Genomic DNA, 13,066 nt, shown 5'->3' on the forward strand with positions numbered 1-13,066 from the left:
GTAAGGAGGGTGAAACCCCTAAATGTAAGGTGAAGCTGGAAGTCCTAACTGGTGCTCAAAGGAGAATGCATGAGAATCCTGATGTGGAATCTCCAATGGAGGTGAGATAACACGTGCGTTGAATCTTTCATCTGAGAGGAGATGTGTATCCTCTAATATATCCTCAACAATTATAAATGGTTGCTCAATGATTGGATCTACAATGGTAGGAAATCTTCAAGAGTAATCTTGTGCAATTGATAGAATCTGAATAGGAGGTGGAGGTGTAGAAGTCACAACATTGGTCTTAGGAACAACACATAAAGTTCAAGTGGCCTGACTTCACCTTGATAGTCTCTTTTGAAGAAGTAGAGTGAGTCTCTGATAGTGGAGATGGTGAACCAAAATGATAGAAAGATTATAGGTAGGAAGAGTGATCAACAATTCTTGTAGTAACAATATTGAATGTCTCACTAACTTTGATGTGCACTGAATCTTGTGAAAACTTAAATTTCTTCCTTGTCCCACTGTATGTAATATGATAGATAGGGAGAAGGTTAGAGGAAAAATATGGAACACAAAGTACATCATGAAATGTGCCATCATCAATGCCAATAGATAATTTCCCACATACATTCATAATAGTGTTGTTCCCCATTAAAATGTGTAGAGTATGAGAAGCCTCAAAAGAAGAGAACAAATCTTGAGAAGATGTCATATGGTATGAAGTACCTAAATCTAGTAACCATCTAGAAGAGTATGGAGTAGTAGTTGCGCCTAGTGCATGACCCTTTCCTATATATTTACCATCTGATTGAAATGATAAAGAAGAAGAAGATCTCTGAGAAGTATAAGGAATATCAATGTTTCTCTTCTAAAGGAGAACTAACAAGTCTGAAACCGGTTTGGCATAGCCATATAACTTCTTCTCATAATAATGTGACTCATCATGATCTTATTACAATAAGCACACTTTGGTCTTCCTGGATTTTCTTTATCTCCCTTATGAGGAGGTGGGCCTGATGTGATGTGAGGGCTCGAATCAATCAGATACTCTATAGGATGTGATTTTTGTTTCTTCTCCTTCTTCCTATAAGATGGTTGAGCTACCAATGCATAAGTTTGTGAGCTTGTGAGAGAATCCAACTAAGAGAGCTTAGCTTACTCTGGAGTCAAACAATCATGAAAGACCTCAAAGGATGTCATGGTAAATATAGTACCCAAGGAATCCTTGGTGGAATAGAACGTAGAAGCAAAAATTTAAAAATTTCCATGAAGCTTAGAAAGAATCAGGTAAATGCACTCAATCTTAGTCTTGGTTTTCCCACAACCTTGCAATAAAGATCTATGTTGTTTGAACTTCATCAAGAAGTCCTCAATGGAAGGAAAAGAATCTGGTACAAGAGAGGTAAGCTTTTCCTCAATTTAAAGTGCTCTAAACTCATTTAGTGTACCAAACAGGCCTTCAAGCTTGGTCCACATAGCTAGAGGGGTATTCCACCCATCAAGATGAAATTGTAGACTATTGGATACCTATAAAGAAATCAACCCCATTACATCATCCATCTTGTTCCTGCGTTGCATGATCTCAAAAGGCCTTTATAAAACTGGTTGCACTACATCTAAACAAAACAACCACTCTTTTGATCGAAGAAGTCGTGTCATCGGGGACTTCTATGTGTGATAGTTATGAGGGGTCAGAAGTTCTAGACAAGAAGAGGTCTCGACCATTGTTTTAGAGGGTGTTGGATTTTTTCTTGAAAAATTTTCGGTTTACTAATGTAAATAATAGAAACAATAATACAAAACACCACCCATAATAGAAAAATTGAACCACAAGTGCTAGAAGAAATGTGTATACAAGAAAAGAGAAAAAAAATTCAGTCTGAGAATCACATAAACCTTTGAGAAATACTGATGAAAATAATAGATAATCTGGATATTTCTCAAGAAGATCTTTCTAATGCTTCTTTCAAATTGAAAAACAGAGCTAGAACGAGCACATTACACATCTTGGAAGATAGAAAGCATCATCTGACTTCAAGCGAAAAAAGGGTACCAAAATAGAAAAAATCCAAAACATAACTTCACCATAATATCCATCTCTGAATGATCTTTCTAACACTTCTTTCATATCCAAAAAAACCTCTATATGCTCAAGTTAAATTGAAAAGACTACCAGGGCTTCCAGAAGGCTAAAAAATAACTTTTTTTTTAAATTAGTAAAAAAATGGGTGTTGGACCCTAGGCCCCCCCCCCCAATATCATTGTGGGTTGGGGGCCGAGTGGAGTAGTGGTGGAGGGTGGGTGGCATGGCAAGTGGTAGAGGTGCTTGGGTGGCATCAAAGTGGTGCAAAGCTGGTGGTGGGCAGGACCACAGTGATGCGAACTAGCAAAGGCTGTTGTGGTGAAAAGGTCAATCGCTAGCTAACTCCACTAGTGGTTGCTATGGTTAGGATGACCACAGTGGTGTTTTCACACTAATATTTTTAATTTTATTTTTAAAAATCACACACACATACCTCGATATGTGTGCCAAAGGTCGTACGACCCTAGTATGCAAAAAAAATTTCCTCCCTAGTCAACGTTATCCAAAATTGATAAATTTTATATGAAAATAGGGTTTTGACATCTTCTGAACCTAAACGTGAGGTCAGTTTGACCTCAAAGTGCTTTTAAAATTAGAGATTCCCCTATTTTCACAAAAAATACTTGAAAAAAGCCATATCTATTCTGTCAAACCCTTGTTCTTCTTTTTCTCCAAATAAGAACAAGCTACAATAGGTCAGGCTTTGATACCATGAATAATTTGAGCAATACAAATCCACAAAACCCGAAGAACACATGCATGCAAGAACCTGTTATAGAGAAGAAAAATAAAGAAGAGGAAAGGGTTTGGCACTAAGAATATGAAAATTATATTATCAAACTCAAAAGAATGAGAGATATTTACAAATGATCAATCCTTATAGAAGGAGATCGAAAAGCCTAAAAGGGAAACCCTAAGAGATAAATGACATTTAATAATTACTAATTAATTATTAAATGCAAATGAAAGTGCATAAAGGGAAATCTTAAGAAGGGAGTAAAGGTAATTTAATTTAATTAACCTGTTACTCTAACAAGTACTATCATCATGTGCATGTTCAAACTAGATTTCCACAAGTCTCAACACAAAATGAAGACACACCAAGCAATATGTACCTAAAGGTCATGACTTACACCAATACCTTGGCCCATAACTTGATGCTCCCTCACCTCACACAAAGTGATATTGGCTTTGTTGTGGAGTTCTTTTAACACATCTAAAGAAACACATATGGCGAGTTAAATCTTGGGGCGATCTGGGTAGTCCACTTGGATCATTCCTTGCACCAAGATATCAATATGGCTGCAATAGGGTGGCCTTTAACCTAGGTTCTTAGTAAGGGCTCTGTCCATAGCATCTCCCTTAGTTCTGATACAAGATTAAGGCCTCACAACCCAAGAGTACTTAGATTTCATGGTCTCGCAAGCAAGATTAAGGCCTCAAGGACCCAAAGCATACCAAGCATATCCAACTAGCAATTTCTTACAATTTCGCAAGTGTCCTCACTAGATGGATATAAATTAAATGTCAAACTGAGACTTTGGTCTCTATTAAGGGCTTTATGATTATAATGGGATGGAGTAGTTGGGTTCACTTGTTCCCACTTGGGTTGTTCCCATGAGATTTTTCCCTCAACGGTACGCCTCTAAAGGTAAAAGATCCCACGAAGAGACCAACAGAGATCAACACAAAATGGATAACAAGTGGAGGTCTAGATTTTTGATTTCCCTCAACGAGGCAAAGAGCATAATCTCATATTCCACAAGCTTCTTCCAAACTCACCAAGAAAGGTAATAAATTAAGCCTAGATGACATAGTTCCCACATTAGTATGATGCATCAGAAGAAGAAGAAGAATGGTATTATGGAAAATAGGCAAGCAACAAAACTATACAACAGAGTATCGCCTATAGACCTGGCTTTATCATACACCGTACACAAAGTAGGACTTTATCATATGATAATTCATACCGAAAAATGGAAATAATTGACTTGTGACAAGAAAATCTAAAAAAGATGCAAAATGGAGCTAGAAGCTTGGTTCTAGCCCTAGGGTAGGTGCCAAAAAATTTATGAAAAAAAGTGAGCACACATCTATAAATCACTAATCTCAAAGAATCTCATGGATTAGGAAGCTTGAGAAGTGGCTTACAACTCTCTATCCATGAAGTGCAAGGAACCAAAGGATGTGATAGTGGCTCTCAAATTAACCCTAGAATGGAGTCCCTTGCAAGTTGCACCATATAATGATAGATTCCAAGAGTACAAGCAATAGGGATACTAGTATCCAAGATCCCAAGTGAATATGAAATGCGAAGATAAACTATTATGGAATGCAAGATTAAGCTACTATGATAATGAAAGTACAAGAAATAAATTTAAGCTAATAAGATGAAAGATTACTTCCTCCTAATTAAGCTAGATATGCTAATCTAATTGCAGTGAAAAGAAATGCTAAGCTAGAATGCAAGTATGCAAGTGTGAGAGTACAAAGTGCTCAAGAAATCTAGAATCAAAATGACAAGATAGCATTACCATGACATAAGGTAGATAGAGTAAGGAGAAAGCCTCCTTTTAAAGGGATTTGGACGGTCAAGTTTAAGAGGCAAAAGTAATGGTGGAGATTTGTTCTTTAGTTGATCCATGTGCTAATGTCTCTCAAGAGCCTAAAGGAGTTTATAAGATTAAGAGGCAAAATGCTGAGTGGTGGAGATAAAGAGGCAAAAGCCTTTTTGAGAAGTCAAAAGATTCCACCCACCTTGAGAAGTGCACTTTAAGTGGAGGAAATTTCTTTTTATTGTAATTTTTAGATTAGAAATTACATTTTTATGTGCACATAGAATAAAGGGAATTTTTATTTAATTAAAAGGGAGTGTGCTCTTTCAATTAAATACACTTAGGATAAGGTGGTCAAAAAATAAATGAATGATTAATTGATGATTTGATCAACGGATAAATGATGAAATAATTATGCAAAATTGATTACGTGCTTAATAATGGTCTAGTATATAGATTCAAATACTCAGAAAGGGGGCTTATAGTGCACTAGACCGAAATTGGGTGACTACAGAATCAACAAATGTCTTTGCCTCTAAGTTAATGGGAAGCAAACCTCAATGTGGTTGAATAAAAAATGTCTTCTCATCTAGGTTCAAGTGCAAGAGACCTAAATGAGAGAAGCATCTTACTAGAATGATGATGAGTAAAGGAGGGGAACAATTTTATATAATTACAATACTAGATTACTTTGAAGAACAACACTTTAAAACCAAGAAATCTATCAATAAAAGAAAACAAGGATGGTAATTAATGCAAATATACATTTTTTTTAAATACACGATTTAAGTACATACTTCATGGAATATGGGGAGAGACTATAACCTGTGACCTTGTTCTCGCTACAAGAAGCTTTGGCCAATTGGACTAGGACCTAACCTCATTAGTACAAATAATGAAGATGATGAAATTCATATATTTTGACAATTTGTCAACTATACTAAAAACAATAAAGTGACTATATTTGTTAGTCAAATTTTTTTTAAAGAACCTTGAATTCTTTAAAAAAATATAAAAACAAAAATTAGAATATGAGAACACATAAAATATCAAAACAAAATAATGAAACCATCACAAAATTAAAAATACCCAATCAATTATACAATAAAAGCACTAGTAAGGGAAAAAATAGTAAAAGCTTAAAAAATTAAAAATAAGAAGATTTAAAGAAGTGATTAAAAAGTTTGATTAATATTGTCCCTCTTTTTCATGTTCTTTAAGATTATAATGTCCTAGACATGATTATTAGCAATTCCATGTCAGAGGAGTTGCCAAATCTCCTTTACATGTGTCCATAAACCATTGTAAAAAACGTGAACTTAATATTTGAAAAAATAATTTGTAAGTTGTTCAATAATTGGGAAAGATTAGCATGTTATGGATATATATGAAAGGAGAACAATTTTATTTGTGGAAAAACTTTAGAGTATTCATTATTATATAGAAGTATTTTTGTGAAGTATATGTTGAGAAAATAACATAAAGGAAAATTTAGTTTTAGAAAAGTTTTGAGAAATTTCAAGTGAGTTAGCTTGCTATGATATTTTTGGACTCATGAAGAAAACTTTTGTAGGGTAATCTTAAAATTTAATAATATTTGCTAACGACTTGACTTCAAAGGTTTGTAATTAATTTTTAAAGAACAAAACAAACATTTGGCATCTTTAAAGAGTTTGAACATTGATATGTAATTCTTGTGATGATTGAAAAAATAGTGTTATGATTATCTAATGTGGGGTGTGCATTCCAAATGTATTAAGTGCTTTATGTAAACTAGCGCGCATGTGTGTGTCTATACATGTATATGTATAAATTTATATATGTGCATTTGTTTATTTGAGATTATTGACATTGTTTATAGGTTAGATGGTAAGCCACCAGATGTCTCACTACATGTTGTAACAAGAATTCGTAATTATAGTGGACCCCCATGGAACCTGAAAGATCCAAAAAGTGTACTAATAGTACTTGTAACATTAGACAATTGGAGGCAACTCCCACTTATCATGTTATGGGCTATTACTATGCATAGATTTCAAGGGCTCAATTAAACCACAAAAATAAACACCAAAATTGCAAAAAAGAGGATAGGACTAACATTTGCAGTATGTATAGAGGTAAATCATTAAATTGCCTTTATATTCGGCTAACTTTCTCCTTCAACAAATACCTCAAAATGTTAAACAACCTATATGGAAATATATGGAAAAGAGATGATTCTTACCTAAAACATACATATCTTTAAGCAACAAAACTACTTAGACAAAATTCCTTATGCAAACCCCAAAATGTAATGATTTGGCACATATGAAAAACTATAAAAGTCATTATTCTACTAGGTGTTTTCCTATATAGGAAAAATACTATGGTAATTATTTTGATATCAACACCACAATATCATCATTTTATACATTTTACTATTGATGTAACCATTGTACCCCTCAAAGGTGCAATTGCTAATATATAATGTTGCTTATAATTTTGAGGGACATTTTCCAAATGGGTTATTATTGATTGTGCCTAATAACTTTTTTTTAAAAATTCATGTCATTTGACCGCACTACATGTAATTGGGGTTAAGAATGTCAAATATGACATCAAGTGCATAAGTGTAACAAATGCATTAGATATTAAAGGTACAAGATTATCATATTGAGTTATCTTCCTGTTTAGAGACAATATTATGTATGAAAAGCATTCAATGTTTTATTTTTTATTATTTTTATCTAGCAAAAGGAGGCTTGACAATTTTATTGTTTGTAGATAGTTTAGTATTGCTTAATCCATAGGCTTGGGGATTTGAACATGTGGGTAGCTAATAAAATATGAATCTAAGGACTTTCATGTGTGCATTTGTGGACGAGCGATCCATGAAAGAAGAAATATTATGGATAATTAAGTAGATCTCAAGCTATAATTAGTCTACAAATTATTTTTCAATGTGGATAATTGAGTGTCTCGTTCATGAGAAGGGTGCTGTGCTTATTATATTGAGTATGCCCCAATTCATTGATCATTAGACAATCAAAATATTTTCCTAGACATAAGTAGCCATTGATGAAGAGATTTAATAATCAATTAAACATTCATCTAAAATCAAACAATTTGAAGCATTCTAAAGAAGTTGGTAATTAATTAGAACATTTCTTTAACACGGAATAATACAAAATGATTTAAATGAACAAAATGATTTATTGATCCATATTGTAACTTTTTATTGATCCCTCGGCCCCTTTTTTGTGAATTGTAATCTGAGTATATTTTATTAATAGAAAAGAACACTATTCATTAAAAAAAACTTTTTTTTAATAAAATCATTTAATATTAAGTTTAATAAACAATAAATTGGATTTTTTTAAAAGACTTATCAAAATTTTGGAGAAATTTGTAATTAAAAACATTTACACTTGAAAAATCTCAAACTTTGCTTTCGAATAATGAATTATTATTTTCTGTTTCATTCTCTAACGTATTGATTGAATTAGTAGTAGGGTAGTTGTAATGGGCTTGTAATTCTGCTCGCAGATTTGAACCTGCTAGAATCGCCATGTTAAAAATAAACGAATTTTACAAATTTTGTACCTGCAACAATTTTTTAACACTGATGCAGCCGTCAGCGTTTCTTTGCTCTGCCAAGACATACAACATGCCATATCTCCACAGAGACATCGCAATGAAAACCAATTATATATATACGCAGCAGCTTAAATTCAATGGTACAACCAAAGGCCACTGATAAATTTTCCATCCTACCCAAAGAGGTAAGTTCACAGAAACGAAAGGCAGACAGAACAATCCCAGAAAATGATAGAAGTGTCACGGGGTTGGATCCTTTCCAAAGCCCGTCATCACATGTACCATCAGCAATGAACACCGTCGTATCCCTTCTGCTACTCGTCCCAGCAATGGTATACTTATAGTATGCCTATTCATAAATGGCCTCACATCCCACCTGCAACCACAGAAATCCCACTATTTTAGCACCCTCAAATAGCATTCAAGCTAAAGGATTAAAGGGAGCAAGATAACTACCGGTCTTCGTGTTTGATGATCTTCCCATTTTCAACCTGCATGGAGATTTCCGTCATCATTATCTTTTAATGGGTGCAACATTTTCATAAGAATGGTAATTTATCGGGTTTCTTTCCTTTATTTTTCAACTTGGATAAAATATGAGAGTTACAATTCAGTTTCCTCAATTGTCAGCAATCATTTAAATTTTGTAGTACAGTATTCAAACCTGAAGCACAATCAAAGTTGTCATATTAATGGTTTGCCCAAGAAGCTTGTAGATTTGCTTGTTGTCGATGAGTATCTGGAATCACACAATGTCATAACTTGTTCATGGTAGATATCATGGGCTTCTTCACAGAACTAAAATGTGATGTAAGTTCAGTTTTAGTATTTTGTATATTTTCCTTTGTAGAAAAATGTCTAACAGTGCTCAATGCATTTTCTAAGAAGGTTACCTCTCCACAGCCAGGGGAAGTTTCATCTTCTTTCACACTATATTCAACAATTTTTCCCTCGCTTACAATCTGCAGCATCGCGTTCATTGCATTACAAATCCACCCTAAACAAAATTTCATTGCATTTACTTTAAGGGATTTATGGTGCCAGAGTTTACTGCTTAAAACAAGGAACTGATTTTTTAAATATTATGGATAATTCATAAGAATAAAAGATGAAATTCACTAAAGTTGAGCTTCAATTTATCTCATCAGTAATTGCATGACCACACTAACGAATGCCAAGAAGGGAGGATTAATATAATATGATTGTGTTATATACATCCCTTCATTTTAATTGTTATCCAAGGTCAATTCTTTCTCTAAGATATCAGTCAGCATTCTTTTCCTTTTTAAATAAGTACTTTTTTATAATATTGGTGTTCTATTGTGGTGCTCAATCCCTATACGGATCTACTATATAGAGAATTAAAGACCTGTCTCAAGATATCAGTCAACATTCCTTTTCTTTTCATTTTTTTAATAATAGTAGGGTTCTTTTGAGGTGTTCCATCCCTGCACATATCTACTATATAGAGAGTTAAAGGCCTATCAAAAAAATTGCAAGCATTACAAGCACAGACAAAGGAAATTATATATATTAGGATAACCAGAAAATATATTTTAACAAGACCTCAGAATAGCCCAATCCTATATACTAACATAGGAAAAAACCAATAACTGAATAACTATAGAAGGAAATGGCATTAGGCCATACAAGATAACATATAGCAAAGGTATATCAGCGTGTAGAGACAACTCACCAAGATACCCCGGATTGTCAATGGTGTATGTAATTATCCAATGCTGGTACTAATGACACCATACTAGGTGATGCCAAGAAAGACTCCTTTACTCCAGCAAGACAAATACCTTTTATTAATTCTGCCCTCCTGAGTCGATGCTCATTTTTTTAAACTGCATGTTCTTGTAGAAATGCATTTCCTCTATTAATAAAGTTGCCTAAAAGACCTTGTTAACCTGCAAAAGTTATCCAAAGCCTCATTTGGCATAAGCAAGTTCCCATTTATTTGGTATATAACAGGCATACAGGCCAAACCCTATGTCAGCCTTTGAAATGTGTCATTTGAGTTCTTCATGCAGGAGATTTGGAAGGCCTAATAGAGGCCCTAATGGCTGGGGTAGTTATGGGAGTATGGGTCCAAGGATAAATGTGCACTATGAGTTAGATCAGTTCCCTCTCAATATGCATCACTTTTTTCCTCATTTACCTATTTGATTAGGGTTAACACCATTAAATGGCCAAAATTAACTAGTTTGTGCCCATGCTTACTAAATTGTCTACATTTAAAAACAGTTTCTACTCTTTTGGTGACATGCAGTTTAGCTCTGATTGTGTCCAATTGTTATGTTATTTTGCTATTTAGGCAACATTCAACATAAGCATCTCCTCAAAAGAGAATTGCATTTGAGAAGCTCTTGTGAAATTTTGGTTGCTTCGTCATAGATCTTAGTAATTAACTTATACATGATTTGGAGACACATACACATTCCTTGTTTAGTGAATGGTTGAAAAATTGCAACCCCAGCTATTCAGGGAATACATGTTTACTATTACAACTGTCAGATTCCTATGGAAAATAAAAGAGGATCCACCCAGAAACAACAGCTTTCTATTGAATATAAAAAATGATCAGCAGGTGAATAAAAAATGATATATATTTTAGCTAGTGGAATAAATGAATGCTGAAGCTTAATTTATCGGTATTTCTTGTTTTATGCTTTTGTTTCATTGGTTCTGCCATTTCATTACGCTTTTCAGAGATTATCCTTACTTTATTTGAAAGGATTTTACTTATTATAGGATAAAGGAACAACTTTTGTGGAAGTATTTTTTTTCTCTTACAAAGGAAGAATCAAGGAAGAAGGATTCTAAACTAATCAAGGTAGAAGGATTCTAAATTAACTCCAGATTGCAGCCTCCTGCACAGTTGTAGTAGGATAAAGGGAATAAGAGCAAGGGAGCAGTAGCATTAATTATACTTAGTGAATGAAGAGTTCATAAATAAGAGGGTGGGCTTATTACGATAATAGATAAGCTATATTTATTAGTTAATTGTTATCTATTTGTAATTTATTGTAAATATTAGAATGTTTCTAATATTAGTTAGTCTATAATTATCCGTTATAGCTTCCTTTAGCTTTCTTTTAGCTAAAATAGAATGTTTCTATTCTTTACGATCATTTGCTAAGGAAACATTGTTTTATTCTTTTGTATATATTGAACTCTTGATCTCTATTAATATCAAGCAAGTATTTTACCAATTACTTTGTAATGCAGTATCAGAGCCAATTATAAAAAAAAATTCAAAAATAATTATAATTTTGATAGAAGGCCACACCATCCTTACCCACTCGCAATCAAGAGTGCAACAATATGGAGATCAAGAGAAATAAAAAAATGCTTCACAAGCAATTTTATTATACTTGAAGATCCTTACAACACCCACAAGATGATATCATAGATATGACTTTTTCAAAAAGAAGTTTACAAATTCTTCAACATAAGAGAAATCCCAAATAAGAGTCTTCACACCAAGAGCTTCACCGAGAATTTCTACTTTAAGAGCTACACCTTAAGAGCTTTCACACCTTGAAGTCTTCACACCTTCTAGCTTCTACTTCTCAAGCTTGATTAGAAATGCTCATATGCCTTGCTTAAATAGGCAATTACCACCCAATGCATGACTTATCCACAACCTTCTAGAATTCCACCTACACAATATCCACAATCTTCTAAAACTTCCATAACCTTCTAGAATTACAACTAAGCACCACCATGTGGCCCAATTAGAAAATTACATTTCTTTTATGGATCACAACAAATATTAAATGCAAGATTTAAGAAACTTTCCACAAGCTTCTAAGATGCCACCTAAACACCTCGATTAATGTAATGACAACTATTTTTCTTATTTTTCTATTTATGCCACCTATGCACCTCGAAAATAAAAATCCTCTTTTCCTTTCTTTTCTCCTTTTTATTTTTTTATCATTTCTCCTCTAATTTTCGTCACTTTCTCTCTCCTCTTGATTTTTTTTTTTTTTTTTTTTTTTTTAAATTCAACATGTCTCCCCTTTATTTTGGATGCAAGATGCTCCTGCATCAGACTCCCTAGGTCTGAAAAGATGTTCTAATAGCTGGAAGAACATCTTTCGAAATTCAACACATAAATCCCAAACTGGTTCTTCACATATATGTCCTCCAAATCTTCAACTTGCACACTCTTTCCCTTGTTTTTCTTCTTCTCCTTTACATCCACCACAAGTATTCTATAGATCTGTTTCTCATGCTGATTTTCAATCTTCGCAAAATTTGCCAACTCAACTCGATTGCCAATACTCAGGTTTCTCCGACCGAGCACTTCATTCTACAAAGGAATCAAGGAAAACTTCCTACCACCTTTCTCAATAGTAAACACATTCCTAACACAATCATGCATAGCCCTGTAATCATACTGCCAAGGTCTACCAAGTAACACATGACAACTGTTCATATCCACAATATCACACAATACTTGATCCTTATACTGCCCAATCTAAAAATCAACAAGACATTGCTCTCTCAATTCCAAAGCATGCTCACCTTGCAACCAACCAATCCTATAAGGACAAGGATGTCTCAATCTCTTCAAACCAAGTTTTTGAACCATCTCCTCAGCAACAAGGTTATCAGTACTACCACCATCTATAATCACCTTGCAAACTTTCCCACCAGACTTACAACAAGTTTTGAACAAACTAGTCCTCTAACAAGAATCCAATGTCTTCTTCCCCATTAGTACTCGCCGAGCCAACAAACTTTCTCCTTCCTCAGGCTGATTTTCCTGAACTTCAACCTCATTCACAATAGTAGTTGTCCTACCAATAGAATATTCAAAAGATCTATGCCCTTCTTGACCACACTTGAAACA

At 33.9% G+C, this 13,066-nt stretch overlaps 1 protein-coding gene across 3 annotated transcripts in view; it reads right to left on the reverse strand.

The window, feature by feature from the left end:
• Positions 1-8,036: 8,036 nt before the first annotated feature.
• LOC149531618 (uncharacterized) overlaps positions 8,037-13,066 on the reverse strand; it is an 83,864-nt gene continuing 78,834 nt past the window's right edge. For 2 of the 3 annotated variants that reach the window (XM_089810596.1, XM_089810597.1), the window contains 4 exons: positions 9,093-9,161; positions 8,864-8,938; positions 8,656-8,690; positions 8,037-8,575 (listed from right to left, as the gene is read on the reverse strand). In XM_089810596.1, coding sequence (XP_089666722.1) covers positions 8,440-8,575; positions 8,656-8,690; positions 8,864-8,938; positions 9,093-9,161 — 315 coding nt within the window. In that variant the 3' untranslated portion in view covers positions 8,037-8,439. Of the gene's footprint in view, positions 8,576-8,655; positions 8,691-8,863; positions 8,939-9,092; positions 9,197-13,066 lie in introns of all 3 variants that reach the window. The other variant, XM_089810595.1, reaches the window with a different exon arrangement.

This window comes from Cupressus sempervirens, chromosome 11, assembly GCF_028749045.1.
Source record: "Cupressus sempervirens isolate cs-2001-9-10 chromosome 11, ASM2874904v1, whole genome shotgun sequence".
In the NCBI taxonomy this organism is placed as follows: domain Eukaryota; kingdom Viridiplantae; phylum Streptophyta; class Pinopsida; order Cupressales; family Cupressaceae; genus Cupressus; species Cupressus sempervirens.